The sequence below is a fragment of the Xenopus laevis genome, chromosome 4L (genome assembly GCF_017654675.1).
Source record: "Xenopus laevis strain J_2021 chromosome 4L, Xenopus_laevis_v10.1, whole genome shotgun sequence".
Taxonomy (NCBI): domain Eukaryota; kingdom Metazoa; phylum Chordata; class Amphibia; order Anura; family Pipidae; genus Xenopus; species Xenopus laevis.
The window spans coordinates 23,372,941-23,392,064 of record NC_054377.1 but is presented as its reverse complement, the minus strand read 5'-3'; the positions used below and the strand labels follow the sequence as shown (position 1 = coordinate 23,392,064).

At 40.8% G+C, this 19,124-nt stretch overlaps 1 protein-coding gene across 1 annotated transcript in view; it reads right to left on the bottom strand.

The window, feature by feature from the left end:
• The window catches only part of capn1.L (calpain 1, (mu/I) large subunit L homeolog), a 32,614-nt gene extending 19,023 nt beyond the window's left edge, over window positions 1-13,591 (bottom strand). Inside the window, 4 exon segments of the mRNA NM_001087016.1 lie at window positions 880-998; window positions 5,168-5,237; window positions 12,318-12,635; window positions 13,509-13,591. Coding sequence (NP_001080485.1) covers window positions 880-998; window positions 5,168-5,237; window positions 12,318-12,584 — 456 coding nt within the window. The 5' untranslated portion in view covers window positions 12,585-12,635; window positions 13,509-13,591.
• Between the last annotated feature and the right edge of the window lie 5,533 nt (window positions 13,592-19,124).

Here is a 19,124-nt window from a genome sequence, read left to right as displayed (position 1 = left end):
GTCTTCCGGACACAGCAGAAAACCCAAATACTGACCTCAGCTTCAGCTCTGCTGTATGTGGCCACACAGTGGCTGACCAGTTTCAAATTAGTGGAGCAGGAGCACTGAGCAGATTTGCTTCTCTCAGCCTGCAAAAATACACGGACTGACAACAGCCGCTAACAACAGCCTGTGTGCCTTAATGTTTACTAGTTTCCACTCTAGAGGCAGCTTTGAGATATTCAAAATGAGTAGGGCAGACACCTTTATAATATTTTTATATTCAATAGTCATTGATCATGAATCAATAGGTAGTTACTCTAGTCCAGATTTATTCGGTACTAAGAGTGCAGACTGGAACATTTTCTGGAGGGAGATTTCCCCAAGCAGTTCCCACACAGCTAGGGGTGCCCCCCGGCCGGTAAAACACCTGCCAGGGCCGGGGCCGATATTACAAATTTACCGGAAATGTAGCTGCTGGTAATTTGTAATACCCTTAAGAAAAGGCCTTGCTCTCGGGTGGAAACATACTTTTTTTCCTCATCTTGCCCTCGCACAATGTGGCCCGCCCCTTTTGTGTTGTGGCATCGCCCCTTTTTGCATCACAAACCGCCCCTTTAGTTCCTGCCCCCGGTAAAACATTTTTACAAAGGTGGCAACCCGATACACAGGTGTGAATGCTTACAATATGTCTCCTACTGGCTTAAGGGTCAGACTTGCCTGCTGGGGGCTCTTGCCCTAGTGCCCTTTATTATTTCCACCCTAGGCCTATATAATATTTATTACATTTAGCACATGTATATGTTATTGAATTGTTGTGGTCAGATTCTCCAGTGAGCCCCAGTCCGACACTGGGTTTTGTTACAGATAATGAAAGTAAATAGATTTTTTTTCCCCGACCTGAAAATGAAAGACGCCAGCATAGTTCTCCTGGAAGCTCTGGCCATGAGGTACTACACGGTGCAGGACTGTTTCGTTTAATGTGAGGGAGGCGATAGCAGCGAGGAGCCAACAGTCACCTGTACAGAATAAATATAGACAACACAAGAATTATGGAGATGTACAAGGTAGTAAGGAAAGGAGGTGGATCAGTGCGGGTAAGTGAAAAGGGCAGTTGGGCACAATTATAAAGCATTTAAGGGGTTGTTTGCCTTTGAGTTAACCTTTAGTATGATTTAGAGAGTGATATTCTGATTAACTGTACATTTATAGCTTTACAGAGCATTTGTTTTTAGATGGGGTCAATGGCCCCTATTCAAAAGTCAGAAAGAAGAAGGAAGAAGGGGCAAATAATTAAAAACCTAGACAAAGTAATTAATAAGATCAACTAAAAAGTTGCTTAAAATTAGTCATTCTGTAACATACTTATAGTTAACTAAAAGGTGAAGAACCCATTTAAGGGTGTTTTACCCACAATGCAGCACCTACAATGGCACCGAGTGTCATTGTAGGTGCCTGCTATGTTACGGATACCACAACCGTTTTAGGCTGCTTCAGGATTCCAGGGATTACCACTACATTCAGGCTGAAGTTAATTCCCTAGTGCATGCCCCCTGGATGGGCATGTTCATGATCCCTGTAAAAAGCCACACGTTGCTAGGGCTACAAAACTAGCTTTTGAGAATAGAGTTGATGCACACTCAATGTTGGTAAGGTGGCAATAACAGGGGGCAGAGAGTGGTGAGGAGGTGCTGCTGATGAGACAAGGCAAGGAGAAATAATAATACATTGGGAACGGGGCTACCATTTGGGCAAAAAAAAAACTAAATCAATTGGGCAAAAGTAGAGATATGCTTTAAAAGAACAGTTCAGTGTAAAAATAAAAACTGGCTAAATAGGCTGGAGTGGATGTCTAACACAATAGCCAGAATACTACTTGTGCTTTTCAGCTCTCTAACTCTGAGTTAGTCAGCGACTTTAAGCTGGGCCACATGGGACATAACTGTTCAGTGAGTTTGCAATTGATCCTCATCATTCAGCTCAGATTCAACAGTTATGACCCATGTGCCCCCCCTCCTCAAGTCACTGATTAGTTAACAAGCAGTTACCAATCAGTGGAAACCAAGAGAGCTGCAAAGCAGGAAGAAGTGTTCTGTTATGTATGTCACTCCAGCCTTTATAGGTTACATTTTTGCCTAAATAACTAAATTAGAACCATTTTTTATTTTGCACAGCCTATCTTATTACCCAGTTTTTATTCACTGAACAATTCCTTTAATTCATAGATGCACACTAATATATGCACACACACATGTATATCACCCAGTAGCCATGTAGAAATCCAGCAGCATGGTTTTATTTACACATATTTATAAAGCGCCAACATATTCTGCAGCGCTGTACGGTAAATGGGTGTATTTACTGAATGTACAGTATATACATAAAAAAACAACCAATACAAAAGGTAAAAAGGACCTTGCACAAATGAGCTTACAATCCGAAAGAAGGATGAATGCATGCATGTTTGCACAGAGATTTATATTACAAGGACAAAGGCTGAATACAAATGAGTACATTTATGGGTTTGTTTATGGAATAGCGAGGGATTTATATGACTGAATAAAATAAAATTTGCCCCTAGTAACCCTGATATATAGAAACACAGACAAATCAGATAAGGCCAGGCACGCCCAGCTAATGAGCAGTGAGTCAGAGAAGAAAAATGTGATAGAACAGGAGTGGGTGACGCCTGAGGGAATCCCTGTGCCACACACACAGCAACACACACACACAGCAACACACACGCAATGTTCCTCCCACATTAGGAGGGCTGTGCTCACACAACAGCTGCACACGACACTAGCCGGCAGATCTAAGCACATCAAGGAACTAAAAACCACAGTTGCTAATCAGTCCAACTGTCTCTATAGCAGTGAAATCCAGATACAGCACACAAAATAAACTATAATATACTACACACACTCTGCTGAAAGACTGCTTCATAAATAATAACGCAATTATGCACATTTTCCCAGCCACTTGCTCTAAATCAGTGTTTTCAGAACTTTTTAAGTTTAAGTTCTCCTTTGACAACATTTATTCAAACACGGTTACAAATACAGTATTACTGTATTCAGATTTAGATCCCCTGATCTTAAGTTTCCCCCACATTTTACATTGTTTTCTTATGGTCCCGCCTATTGGTAAAGTGATGTTTAAGGCATAATACATTTCGCTGATTTTACACCATTTTTTTCTGGTCCCCTGAAAAACATAAAATAGGGGTTTTACTGTGTATAAAAACTGTTCTATTTCCATACATATCTGTGTTCACTCCAAAATCTCAGCTAAACTAACCAGAGCCTCTAGGAGAACAAATTGCCATCTAGCTGATATTAAAGGGGTGGTTCACCTTTAGGATAACTTTTAGTATGTTATAAAATGGCCAAATCTAAGCAACTTTTCTTCATTATATATTTTTTATAGTTTTCTAATTATTTGCCATTTTCTCCTGACTCTTTGCAGTTTTCAAAAGGGGGCACTGACCCCATATGTTCTGTAAGGTTACTAATTTATTGTTATTGCTAATTTTTATTATTCCTCTTTTTTTATTTTTTTAGTGCTATTACTATTATTATTTATTTATTATTTATTTATTATTTGTTTATTATTATTTTAGTGCTATTGCTATAATTATTATTATTATTATTATTATATTACTAATCTTTCTATTTAGGCCCTCTCCTATTCATATTCCAGTCTCTTATTCAAATCAATGCATGGTTGCTAGGATAATATGAACCGTACCAACCAGACTGCAAAAATTGCAAACTGTAGAGCAACTAAATAAAAAGCTAAATAACTCAAAAACAAAAAATAATACAAAATGAAAACCAGTTGCAAATTGACTCAGAATATCACTCTCTACATCATGATAAAAGTTAACTCAACGTTAAACAACCCCTTTAAAAGCAGCCAAACACAGGCCGATCTTTTACTCTCCAGCCAATCAGCCCACAAGCCAAACGGATGGGAACCATTGTTTTGGTCATTCACGCAAAGAGCATCAAATGTGGCTTGTTTTCACTTCTTCATTTGCTGATGCACCATGCACTGGCCAACCTGGTCAAACAGGAGATTAAGGCTAATGCCACACAATTAGCGTTTTAATGTAGATTTTGGTGCCATAATATGTAAGTATGCATTTCTCCACCAAAATCCGCTCCATATGCCTGCACCTCCACCAATGCAGCAGCTCCAGGTGCAAGAACAAGAGAAGGTTCAAGTGAGTGGAGGGACTTATTCTTGGACTGTGTTTATACACAGACTGAGAGGTAGGTAGCTGTAGGGCAAGGGCACACTGAGCAGATAATCCACTTTCCTCAGAAATCAGTTAGTATGCAGACAGAGGAAAGTGGATCCACTGTCATGCGTTACTTTGTGTAACACCATTGCCAGCCACTGTGGATCTACACTGAGAAGATTTTGGCAAAAGTTTGCAATTTAACTCTGGAATCCACTCAATGTGGCTTCACACCAGCCAACGCTGTGTCTGTCATTGGGACTAGACAAAGGAGCAAATGACAGCAGATCTGCTTTCTTCTGCCCACGTAAAAAATGCACACTGAGGAATGCAGATGATCCTCTTAAGTCTGCCCCTGCCCTTAATGTTCACACCCTCCTGATGGATATCTATAGTACATGGACTATGGATATTGGCTGGGACTGGGGTTGCACCAAAGATGTACCAATAATCTTTTTGTAAGAGACTATTAGTATGTGTATGACCATCTTATGCCTGGGCTCCACTTCTCTTCATGCAATGTAATCATATAGTACTGTAATATAGGAAGCATAATTTGTGCCAGTTACAGTAAAACAAAGCAACAAAGTATCAGCTAGCTAGGGTAGATATGAGCTACTAGACCCGGCCCAACCTTTAATGCAGCAACGCAAAAAAAGTGCCAATGGTTGCACTGGATCTGGTAACCCACAGCAACAGGTGGTTTTAAACAGGTATGTACAGAATATGCTACTTGCTGACTGGTTGCTAAGCATTACTTTATATGGTGCAAACTTAACTGCAAATTAACTTTTACTGGCCTTTTATTACATGAAGTATTATATAGTGTATGTGTAGTGTATGTGTGTATATAGTATAAATATATATTTACAAAGACAACCCATTAGTATTTAGTTTTTACTGGTCAAGTGCCGTTGATAATAATGAAAGCAAGCATGTCCTTACCCAATGCTCCCTGACAGATGTCTGTTCTTGTGGCACCATCGACAATAAACTGTGGGTTGGAGACGAGTTGCTGCAGAAAATAAAAAGACGTTTTTTTTAGTTCAGAAAGAAAAATGAATCAGAGAGAAAAACTAACATTATCCCATGACAAGTAGTCTCTCGTAGTTCTACGGATCTTATTCAATGAAGCTGGAAAAGAATGAAAATATTTAGTAAAGAGACTGGGTGCGTTTCTTTACACAATACACAACATGTGTGTGGGCTGCAGAGGCAATAGCTGGCACATGTCTTGGCACAGTGGATTTATGCTTCAAATGAAATATTTGTTTTAACCTAAAAGCAATGGCACCCTGAGGGATTTGTTGCTTGCAGGAAATATGTTCAGCCTGCAGGTGACAAATCTGTTTGTCTGCCAGAGCGCTAAAGGGCATCATTTGTTGGTAAGCTTTCATGGAGAGAGTCAGCTATTGGGCCCATATCACATGGGGTGTACATTCCTCCGGCAGATAAAATGAACACATTCAGATACTTCTCCACTGGCAAATATGCACCACCATATGCCATGGACCTAAAGCAGATAGGTGTTTTGTCTGGTAGAAATAAAAGCACAAGTACACAAAGCACTGGTTCAGTATCAATCAAAACCAAAACAATTATTGTTACAATTCATGACATCAGGTGAATAGCAGTCAGACCCCTAACAACCATGGGGTGCATATCATGAAGACCCCAAACATACAATCATATCAATCAGTATCCATGACAAATATCAAATGAGTATCTATCAGCCTCTACGACAACTGTAGCCGCACTAAAACATGACATTTGACATCAAATCATGTGATATAAAATTAGGGATGCACTGAATCCACTATTTTGGATTCAGCCAAACCCCCGAATCCTTAGCGAAAGATTTGGACGAATACCAAACCGAATCCGAATCCTAATTTGCATATGCAAATTAGGGGTGGGAAGGGAAAACATTTTTTACTTCCTTGTTTTGTGGCAAAAAGTCACGCAATTTCCCTCCCCACTACTAATTTGCATATGCAAATTAGAATTTGATTTGGCCAGGCAGAAGGATTCAGCCGAATTCGAATCCTGCTGAAAAAGGCCGAATCCTGGATTCAGTGCATCGCTACTATAAATAAGACATATATCAGAGGATGAATTCACAAATGTGGCACTTAGATGAATAGTAAAATGTCATTGACAAAGTGCATATGCCACAATCAGGATTTTCTCATAGGGTTTGGGACAGATAGGGGAAGTGCAATAAGCTATGATCACTTATGTAAAGGGATTGTTCAGCTTTCAGTTAACGTTTAGTATGATGTAGAGAGCATAATTTACAGGCAATTTTCAATTGGTTTTCATTTTTTATTATTTGTTAGCTTTTTATTCAGCAGCTCTCCGGTTTGCAAATTCCCCTAGCAACCATGCATTGCTTTGAATAAGAGACTGGAATATAAATAGGAGAGGCCTGAATAGAAAAAGGTAAAAGTAATAAAAAGTAGAATTACAATATATCCATATACATATATACAAGGACGCCTGATTATTTTTGGAATTAAGATGATGAAATTGGCCTTATCTACAACAGTTATCTACTGCAGGATGCAATTTATAATATGCCCGTATATATTCAGACATAGAGGAAATGAATCAGTTCTATCAATACCTTGCAGGCCGTAAAGAGAGATTACGTTTATCTCTTCTTACTAATGACCTGAGAGCAGGCAGTTTATTTCGATTTATGTACATGTAATAAGCACAATAGTGATCACCAGCTACTGGTCTCTTAGGGGTACTTACTGATATGGCTATTACAGGAAAGCAAAATTCATTTAATAAGTGCTGAAGAGAGGTGTCACGCATAGGATTGCTCTGTCTGCAGAACTGCCAATAACAGCTTCCTGCATCACCCACTTCCTTAATATGAAAAAAGTCTGAGCCCTTTTCTGCCTGAAATCACTCAGCAGCGCATTTTCATGAATAACAATGCACCCACCTGCACTTCTGTGTGCCTCCCATTGAAATCAATGGGGCTAGTGGGATGCAGTAGAGTGGGTCACCTTTGAATTAACTTTTAGTATGACACAGAGAGGGATATTCTGAGACAATTTGCAATTGGTTTTTATTTTTTATTATTTGTGGTTTTTGAGTTGTTTAGCGTTTTATTTGGCAGCTCTCCAGTTTACAAGTTCAGCTATCTGATTGCTAGGGTCCAAATTACCCTAGCAACCATGCACTGATTTGACTAGAATATGAATAGGAGAGGCCTGAATAGAAAGTAGCAGTAACAATTCATTTGTAGCCTTGCAGTGCATTTGTTTTTAGATGGGGTCAGTGACCCCCATTTGAAAGCTGGAAAGAGTCAAAATAAGAAGGCAAATAATTCAAAAACTCTAAACAATAAATAATGAAGACCAATTGAAAAGTTGCTTAAAATGGGTCATTCTATAACCTATTGAAAGTTAAGAAGGTGAACCACTTCTTTAAGCAAACTGCTTCAAGAAACATCGTTATGGTTATTAAAGCGGTGGTTCACCTTTCTGTTAAATTTTAGTATGTTATAGAATGATCCATTCTAAGCAACTTCTCATTTGGTTGTCATCATTTATTTTTTATCATTTGTCTTTTTCTTCTGACTCTTTCCAGCTTTCAAAGGGGGGTCACTGACCCCATCTAAACGAATGCTCCGCAAGGCTATACATGTATTGTTATTGCTACTTTTTATTACTTGTCTTTCTATTCAAACCTATCTCCTATTCATTTTCCAGTCTCTTTAGTGTATGGTTGCTAGGATGATTGGCACCCTAGCAACCAGATTGCTGAAAATGCAAACCCGAGAGCTGCTTATAAAAAGCTAAATAACTCAAAAACGGCAAATAATAAAAAATGAAAACCAATTGCAAATTGTCTCAGAATATCACTCACTACATCATACTAAAAGTTCATTGGAAGGTGAACAGTCCCTTTAAACTGTATTGATAGTGTATTAAAGAAAACACTTTAAGTACTGTATAAGAATACCTGTTATATGGTATGAATATATTTTTTAGGTACTAGTGGTTCTTAAATAGACCCATCCCTAATTCCCTATCACCAGAAAATTGCTGGTTGCCCTGTACCCCCACAATCTATGCCACTGCCAGGGTCAGCAAGGACACAATCATTGTAAAGAAATGTAAATAATCCAGTTATTCTGCTTCTACTTGACCAGAGCTGCTTCTACCCTCCACCAGCCAAATTACTGTGTGCACTGAATTTAGTGTCAGCAAGACTGTGCAGATAGAAACATTTTGACCTCAGGGAATAAAGAATAAATACCAGAAGTTGTTTTTGTCTGAGGTTTGCACCTCAAAAAGACATGCCTGCTACAGTCTGCAACAAGATTCACCTAAACGTTTTACCAAAATCATTGATGTTGATTCTGTGAAATTATTATAAGGGATGTCCACATAATTTTGCCCATACGGTAGAGACTTATATTCCCTTATTGCAGGATGACTTGGCTCCACAGCTCAGAGAAACACTTAAAAGTAGCAACAGGGCCTGATTGTATCACTGCTAATTACAGATTAACAAAGTGTAAAAAGAACCTAGAATACCCGAAGTATTAATCTGCGGGTCAGGAATTTCCTGTTCCACACCTTACCCAAAAAAGAATCAAACTTAACACGGCTTGGACTTTTTTTTTTTTTAAATGAATTCCAGAATATTAGCATAATCACGTAATATAGTCTTTATTTATTATTTTACATTTTATTGGGTTTTCAGCAGAGCTGTGGAGTCGGAATCAGAGTCGTGGAGTCAGAGTCGGAAACAATTTTGGGTATCTGGAGTCGGACTGACTTCAACTCCTAATAACTTTAAATACAAGCACTGAAATTAATCAAATCAGATTTAAGAGTTTCTATGAAGGAGCATATGGCAGAAGCATTTATGTTTCTAAGAACAATACTTTAGTTCATTTTGTATTGTATTTAACAGCTATTCTACAGCTATATGCCAGGTTCAATTAATATATCGGCCCCCTATGTAACATAAGGCACTAGGTTTGCCCAGGAGCAGTAACCCACGGCAACCAATAAGATGTTTGCTTTTAAAGGAGAAGGAAACCCCCTGGGCGCAAAAACCCTCCCCCCCTCCCCTGTGTTGCTTCCCCTCGCTCCTCCCCCCTGGCCTAGCTGTCTCACTGGGCAAATGCCCCTAACTTGTTACTTACCCCTCTGCGCAGGTCCAGTCCACGGAGTTCACAGACGCCATCTTCTTCCACGCGATCTTCTTCCTGACCGGCGTTTTTGGCGCATGCGCAGTAGGAGCATTTCGCCGGTACGGATCTACTGCGCATGCGCCAAAAGTCACAAAGTTTTCCGATTTCACTCCGTGACTTTTGGCATGCGCCGGTCAAAGCAGGAAGAAGATCGCGTGGAAGAATTTGAGACCATATAGAAGGAGCAGGTTAGTGCATCTGTGCAATGGGAGCCAATTGGACAGCTTGGAAACCGGCTACCATACCTTTTGGCTTTTATAAAGTGTTGCTGCAGAAATTATAGTAACCTACATGCCAAGTGAACCTGGTATGGGATTTTTGCTTTTCTAGGTACAGGTATGGGATCCATTATCTGGAAACCTATTATCCAGAAACCTCCAAATTACGGAAGGCCTATGTCCCATACAGGGCCGGAACTAGGGGTAGGCAGAGTAGGCACGTGCCTAGGGCGCAAAGCCAGGGGGGCACGCACCTCCTCTGTCGCCTACCCCCAGTCCGGTGCCCGACTCTATGAACTTTTTGCGGCTTCTTGCGCTCCTGCGCATGCGCGCGAATGTATATCTCGGCAAAGCACATTCGCGCCAGTTTGCGCATGTGCAGAAGCGCAAAAGAAGTAACAACTGCAGCGCACTTGCCTTGGGCGCCTGTGCGGCGCGGCACGGCCCTGGTCCCATAGACTCTATTGTAAGCAAATAATTCGAATTTTTAAAATTGATTTCCTTTTTCTCTGTAATAATGAAGCAGTACCTTGTACTTGACCCCAACTTAGATATAATTAATCCTTATTAAAAGAAAAATCAGCCTATTGGGTTTAGTTTGTTTACATGATTTTCTAGTAGAGTTGAGGTACGAAGATCGAAATTATGAAAAGATCCATTATCTGGAAACCCCCATACCTGTATTGGATATAGGGTTGCCAACTTTACTGAAAAAGATTACCGGTCAGTGGGGAGCAGGCACCAAAAGGGGGCGGTCCGTGATGCAAAAGGGGTCGAAGCCACGTGGCGTGCCGAAAAAGGGGCGGAGCAACATCGCAGCAATGTCCACAGCGCTGGAAAAAAGGTAAGTTCTGCATGAATTGGGGGCAGGCCAAGGGCTTTTGTTTTAAAGGGTATTACAAATTACCGGCAACTGCATTGCCGGTAAATTTGTAATACCGGACCCGGCCTTGGCAGGTGTCTTACCGGTTAGGCCGTTAAAATACCAGCCGAGTGGCAACTCTAATTGGATAGGAAAAAAACAACTGGGCCGATAGTGATTCCGTATGCAGGCACAGAAGAGAGCTGAACTATGGTGCTGCCCTAATGGAAAAAAGATAGCTCTGCATGCATGACCACACTCCTGATCCACCATGGCCACACCCATTATGCTAAATCTCCCACCCATTATCTACCCAAACCCCACGCACTACTGCACAAGCAACACCACCATCAGCAAATGATTACATCACCGGGGCAGTACCCCTTGTACTCCCCACTAATGGTGACTAATAATTCAATCAGGGTGCAGAGATGCAGCTTGTATGGGACAACAACTTATTTAAAAATAGTAATTAAAGTAAATGTTAACACAACCAATAAAATGTTTAAAAATTTAGATTTATCCCTAAGCTCCCATCAGTAACCAAACACTGGCAGCAGCAGGGGCAGACTCCTCTCCAGTGGGACTGTATTTTGGACACATGAAATAGTGCATGACTTTTCTCTGTATACAGGTATGTTAATGGCTGAAATGCCCTAAAGCTAAACTAAAGAGAGGAGTGTCATGTTACATGTTAAAAACATCCTCGCAGCTCTCAAGGAGATGTGGCTCAACACACATTGGGGCTCATTTATAAACACTGGGATGTTTCAGTGTTCAACGTGCAGCTGAAAAAAGCCAATCACTGATTGGTTGCTATGGTTTACTGCCCGGGTGCAAATTTGCCCAGTGTTTATAAATGAGCCCCATTTTTGGGGAGAAGGGGTGACTGATGTTCTTGACAATCACCCTTCATTCTAACACGTCAGCTCCCATATATAAAAGCCGGTTCTAACATTCACAGGCACTTGTGACATTCCCTGTGCCGTGCAACAGGAAACCATGGGAAGCCTTTTTACTTGAAATGTGCAGTTGATTCTTAAAAATGGGAAGTGCTGTCCCGGATTATTGCCATGTAACATCAGATATCTCATGATTTTCTGCTACAAAAGAACATTTTACAGATTTTGCTGAAAATTTGGCACTGAGCTGGGAGAACCCTACTTCAGAGGAACAGGAAAACCACCTAAAAATACTTCTAGTGCCTTTCATATGCTTCGCCCTGCAGCAAGGGTGATACACCAAGGCTACTCCTGTCTCTGTATCAGTGGAAATTCTCTGCAGGCTCTGGGATGACATTTTGTGAATGGCGGGCTATATTATCATTAACACATATTTATAAAGCACCTACAGAGTCCGCTGCGTTGTACAACATTAGAGTGAATACATCATACATACCGATTATATACGAATACTGACCAATACAGAAAAAAAAAGTACCGGTATGGCACCTGTTATACGGAATGCTAGCGACCTGGGGTTTTCTGATAACGGATCTTTCCGTAATTTGGATCTTCATACCCTAAGTCTACTAGAAAATCATGTAAACATTAAATAAAACATATAGGCTGGTTTTGCTTCCAATATAGATTAATTGTATCTTAGTTGGGATCAAGTACAAGGTACTGTTTTATTATTACAGAGAAAAAAGGAAATATTTTTTTAAAAATTTGGATTATGTGGATAAAATTTAATCTATGGGAGACGGCCATCCCGTAAATTGGAGCTTTCGAGAGAACGAGTTTCCAAGGAACCTGCAGCTTGGCTGTTACAGGGCAAACAGTCACTTACCGAAGGCCGAACCCATTTTACACCATAGGTTTTGGATGAGTTTGGGCCGAGCTCCTTAAAACCCAGAGAGTAAGCAGAGGCTGGGAATGTGTCGTCCTTAAAGAGGGTTCCGTTTTGCAGGCACTCGTGGCGAATCCTGTCATAATCCTGTCCCAGAAATTTGACTGCATTCTCATGTTTCCCTACACCCAGATCTTGATCACGTTGCTTCTGCAGCTGCGCCGAAATCCCAGTGGCATAAACTGGCACGATCACTTCTTCAGCCATCTCTACAACAACAGCAGGCGAGCTGGGTTCAATTACCAGGGAGGGTTAAAGCTGCACGAGATAAAAACATGAATACATTTTACCATATTTTATGGATATTTTAGGGATAAGAGCTACAGTGACAGACAGTGAGCTTAAATGGCACTATTCAATTGTAAGCTCTTGAGGACAGGGCTCAATTTAACTCTTGTATTTCTGTGCAAGCTGTATCTCTAATGCACGCGTGTCTCTATTGTAATAAGTAGTGGCACTTTATGCTGGAAAATCAGCTTCTCTGCAAGAACACAGATACATTAGGGGCAGGCATTGATCACTGTGATTCATCATGGAACATACGTGTTGCGGTGCAACTACAACTCCCTTTGCATTTAGATCCTGGCAGTAGTGTTTATATATTAGGATCCTGGCAATAGTTTTTATATATTTAGATCCTGGCAGTAGTGTTCATTGCTGCAATTATTGTATCAGCAAGTCACTCAAGTGAAAAAAAATAACTATTGACAATTGATGATTAAATGCAAGCTGCACTGCAACATTGCCACTACCCCATATTACTCGCTGCGAAATATGCTGGCGCTATATAAATCATAATATTAATAATACTTCTATATATAATTGGGCAGGATGAGCAGGCAAATAAGCACTGCATAAAGCAGCCATCTCATTCCACCTATAAACAACAGCACAACTCAAGGTAAAACGGAAACATGTAAAAGTCCAAGAGAAGAGGGGGGAGTTGTTTGACACTGGTACATTGTGCCTATTTCTGTCTGCCCCCTATAAGTAAACCCCCCCTATGGCTGGCATTTGGCTTTTCCCCACCCCTTGGAAGACATATAAGAATGCAGGCAGAGTAAAAGTGCCTGTCAGAGTGACAGGACAATTAATGTAAGCAGCCCTGTGCAGAGGCTCAGTGAGACACACCTGTAGAGGGAGATTTCTGTGCCTGGGGTCTCTTGCTGTCTCTCTGTCCCGCAGCCTGAGATTTGTTCTTTCTCCCCCTTCCTGCTCTGCTCTCTCTGCAGTCTCCTCCCAGCACTGACAGATTCGGAGACACTCCCAAAGGCTGCTGAACCGAACAGACACTCCCTTGCCTTAATTCTGCCCAGCTACTCCCCTGTCCCTCCCCGCCTCAGTCTGTCTCTCCTTTTACAAATCTGTAGTGCTGTCTGTCCTGTCTGCAACTAGTGTTCCCTCTCCCCAGCAGTGCAGCTATCAATGTGTGACGTAATAACAGACTAAGGGGAAATCACCAAAAACAGTGACTCTGTGTGAAATAAATGATCAGTCTCTCCCTTATCTCTTAGTCCTTATAGCTGTCTTGTCTGACTATTCATAAATATAGTGAATAAAGTACGGCCTCTAAATGATAAGGATATTATAAGTTACTGAGGAGTTTCATGACACGAGGCCGAAGTCATGGAACTCCGAGGTGACTTCTAATATCCTGTTATTTTGCAACAGGGGGTACTTTACTTTATTTATTATAATAAATATATTTCATAATATATATTTCAGTGAGTCATGTGACAGAAATGACAACAGAACTCACCGTTTATAAGGATATAATTTACAGGATATTCATGGCTTTTGTGTATTATAATGAATTATAATGAATGATGCACCCCCTACCAAAAGTTATAAAGATATTGGAAGTCACCTCGGAGTTAAATGACCTGTATAAAAGCACTCGGCCTGCGGCCCCGTGCCTTGGTGACTTCTAATATCTTTATAAATTACAGTAGGGGGTGCATTATCCACTATATAAATGGTGACTGGTGATGACATCAGTTATAAAAACGGTGAGTAGTGATGTCATTTTTGTCACATAACTCACTAAAACTTGTGTATTATAATAAATAAAGTACCCCTTGTTGGAAATTATGAGAATACTGTATTAAAAGTATCCTTCGGAGTTCCATGACCTGTACAAAAGCACCCGGCCTTCGGCCTTGTAGGAACTCCTCTGTGACTTATAATATCCTTTTATTTTATTATAGGAGGTACTTTATTCACTATATACTCTACATTCTTGACCTCAATTTCTTTTCACATTCGATTTCGTCATCAGCTCTCTGCAGTGCTGGGCCACAAGTCGGCCTGATGCCCTAGGCAATCCAGCCGACTACGTCGCCCCCCCCCACAGTAGGGAAGATCACATGCGCCGAGGACGTGTGAGTGCGCATGCACGGATAAATGCATGCACAGAGGACACGGGAGGACATGCACACTCGCAAGAGGAAAAAACTGCTGCCACGGCTTTTGGAACTAGGGGAAGGTGTTGAAAGAGGTACATGCCTGGCACCCATCTACCTTTGTGCCCAGCCTTGGATCTCTGTTCCTTCTTCCTTGTGACCCTCTGGAAAAAAACACTTTCTGAAAATCTATATTTCTAATCAATATGTGACTGCTGATTGCCATTATTATTCCCATCAATTATTTATAACTACCCATCATGCAATGCATTGGCCAGAACACGCAGTGAATTACAGAAAACAAACAATTCAGCAAGTGTAAATAAATAAAGAGATTAGATTGGAGCTTTGAGTAACAGTGTGGATAAGGCGGGCCTAAAGCAGCCAGTACATGGGAGAAGGATACAGCAGACCTACAGCTGCCACTACACGGAGGAAAACTGCTCATTGGACAACTTTACCAAACAAGTAGATTTTTGACAACCACAGTGATGGGTCAAATCAGACAGATCCATCAGTTTGGCCTCAAATGATGCCTTGGGGGCCTGCACAAACCTGTTGAAAGGGGCCACACCCATAGCCTAATATGTGCCTCCATTAGCAGGATTTTCAAGTTTTCCAACAATATCTGCCCAAGACCTGATCAGGTTTCACACTTATAACCCAAGGTGGCACCAAACTGGCATTTGCACTTGCAGAACATAGAGATTGACTGATATTGTGGATAATGCAGTGGGAATAAGAAACAAAAGGGGGGCAGTGAGTGTTTTTTCCCATAATGCCGCACTCCCCCCTCCTGAATTTGTTGCAAATGTACCAGAGTTTGGTTGACACCATTTCCAGTGTTTGGTGTGCAAGTGACCCCGTGCGCTGCTCCCACTGATGAAGCAGAGCAAAATATGTGGCTTCAGGGGACCTGAACATCACTTCCAGGTCAGAAAATTTTTTAGCTCACCTCTGGCACCACAGATATCAAATTCAAAAAGTTCCTCTGCACTGAGGGAACCTTGGAGCTACCACCTGGTCTGGAGATGGTGGCAACTCCAGGTTTCCACTGCCTCAATAGGTGTAATTTTGCACACTGGAGGCAGGAAGACCTGAGGGTCACCAAATGACAGGATATAGGGAATAAAGTACACCTTCTTGTAAAATATAAGGATATTATAAATTACCAAGGCGTTTTATGACCATATAAAAACATGAGGCCGAAGGCGGAGTGTTTTTATACAGGTCATGGAACTCCGCGGTAACTTATAACATCCTCATATTTGGAAACATGACAAAAATGACATCACTACTCACCATTTATAACTGATGACATCAGAACTCACCTTTTATAAGGATATAATTTACAGGATATTCATGGCTCTTGTGTATTATATATATATATATATATATATATATATATATATATATACATATATACAGGAGTGCAAGGTGCACATTTTGACGTAAGACCCTTGAGTGAATCGGGTTTTATGCACAGCTGACTGCTGAGTTGAGAGTCAGCACCCCACAAGTTACGAGGGGTGGCAAAAAGCCGAAAATTTGTCTCCTCTAGTGCAAGAGAGTGAAACTGCGCTCTCTCTGCACTAGCGTAGCTAGGATTGCCCTCTGGCCGGTATTTTACTGGCCTGGCCGGTAAAATTGATGGTTGATCCCAATGTTATTAATAGAGAAAAAGATAAATATAAAGGAAGGCCGGTATTTTTTTCCAGAAAAGGCGGCAACCCTAAGCGTAGCGGACCCCACCAAATGCCCCAGGATAGGTGAGTGCAGGGGGGGAAGGGAGCGGCAGCATGGAAGCTGCCTTAGGCTCCACTGCGATGAGAATCGCCCCAGTTAGGAATGCAACTGAGCTTTCAGTTGTAAATGAACCCTATATTGTCATAGAGGACATGCTTGTTTTGGCCTATAAGAAGGAAGGGGGGCCAATGAGCCATGCACAGTAAATATGCAGGATGAGGATCACATAAGCATCATATAGTTGCTAGCACATCATTTCTATACCTTATCATTAGAATTAGACCATTAGTTAGCCTTTTTTCCCTTAGCTTTGGTACTTGGTATTGTCGAACTACATGTCCCAGCACCCTCTGAAGGATGTTAGGAATAGTCAAAACCAGGTCCGGACTGAGATTTAAAATAGGTCCTGGCATGTTAAGTACACAGAGGCCCAAACAGAACTCCCCTCTCCAGCCCAATAAAAAGTGACTGTCTATGGCATCTTAAAGCGGCCCCTCTGGAATTTGCTGGAATCTACAGATTTCCAGTTTGGGACTTGTTAGAACCGTTTAACATCTAATTGCTATAATTCATTACAGCATTTGTGTTAAGAGTCTTTCCCGCATGAACTGCAGAATCCATAGTTTGACAGTACAATGTGCCTTTCTGCAATTATATACATATTTCATTTCAATCAGGCACAACAGGGTTCTGGAGAAGAATTTTGGAAGTAAAAATGATGGTTTAGCAAAGACCCTTCATGACAGAGGGAATGATTGTTCAGGCATATAAAGGCAAAGTGACCTGTTAAAAATGGCTTTTGGAATGTCTATTTTTAGAGTGGTATTTCAATGTACTCACAATTGTTAAAGGGGTGTTTCACCTTTACGTTAACTTTAAGTATGTTATAGAATGGATAATTCTTAGCAACTTCTTAATTAGTCTTCATTATTTATTTGTTTTTTTGTAGTTTTTAATTATTTAATTAAACAAATACTCTGTAAGACTACAAATTTATTTTTAGTGCTACTTTCTATTACTAATCCTTCTATTCAGGTCCCCTCCTATTCATATTCAAGGCTCTTATTCAAATCAATGCATGGTTGCTATGGTAATTTGGACCCTAGCAACCAGACTGATTGCAAACAATTGCAAACTGGAGAGCTAAAAAATGATCAAAAAATGAAAACCAATTGCAAAGTGCTGAATACAGGTATGGCTTTACCTTTTTCTACCCCCTAGGCTAAACAAATCTGTTGCGTAAACCCCCCATTCCACTGTTGTTTTTGAACCTATACATGTGCCAATATGCTGTCAAATCAAGATTGACAGACATTGCAGCTTATTGACCAGATATTTCCACTCCATGCATTCAGACGGCACTCCGGATAAAATAAGAGATTCTTTATTGCAAAAGATCGAGGATCTACATTGCCTGACGCGTTTCGGGAGAAACTCCCTTAATCATAGGCTCTTACTGACCAGATAGATGAGTACATGCATTGGGTGTGTACACCACCAAGTAGGAGGAGGAGAGTAGGTGGATCACAAGTCCTCACACCTCCTTCATGGACCCCAGGTATATGTGAAAGAGCTCATTTACAATCACAGCTGCAAGTGCAGTTGCAACAAAAAGGGCACAATTGTTGCACCTATTGATGCTATTCATTAAAAGGTGCTTGCACCCAAACATGCTCCTTGCACTTTCATATAATTGGGCCAAGCAGCCATTGCATCAATCCCCTGAATGTGTCAGTGATTCCAGGGTTCCATCATTGGGCTGCAAGAATTAATGTTTATTTGACGTCAAGTGATGATGTGGCACAATTCCAAAAACAAAATTTTTAGAGTTGTCAACTTTGAGCGAGTGGTGCCCACGAGGAACATTGTGTGTGTGTGGCGCGCCACCGAAAAACTTTCATGTTTCTAGTGACATCATCGGTGATGTCACTAGTACGGTAAAGTTTCACGCCTGCCACTGGAAGCAACATCACTGCATATCCACACATCGCCTTCTGAAGCCACTGATTGTTTGTTGCACATGCTCAGAAGCTTTGCTGAAGTCATTGAATGCTTTCCGCACATGCTCACCGAATTTCACAGAAATATTTCAAAATATTGGAGACTGAGGGAGGTGGCCCAATTGGTGTAACGATAAAATGGGGGAGCTGATAGCTCTCAATTTTTGTTCAGGTACAATTGCAGTGCTTGCAACTCCCATCATGACCACAATTACTCTAGAATTATGGGGGATCTGCATCCAAAATTGCACTTTGCACACTGGATTTTAAGTTGCAAGTGACCCTTATATTGTGCTTGAAGGGGTTGTTCACCTTTCAGTTAACTTTTAGTATGGTATAAAAAGACGAATTCTAAGCAATTTTTCAATTAATTAATTATTTGCCTTTTTCTTCTGAATCTTTCCATGGGTTTGCTAACCCCATCTTAAAAAACAAATGCTCTGTAAGGATAAAAACGTATTGTTATTGTTACTTTTTATTACTCATATTTCTATGCAGATCCTCTCCTATTCATATTTTAGTCTCTGGTTCAAACCAATGCACGATTGCTAGGCTAATTTGGACCCTAGCAACCAGACTGCTGAAATTGCAAACTGGAG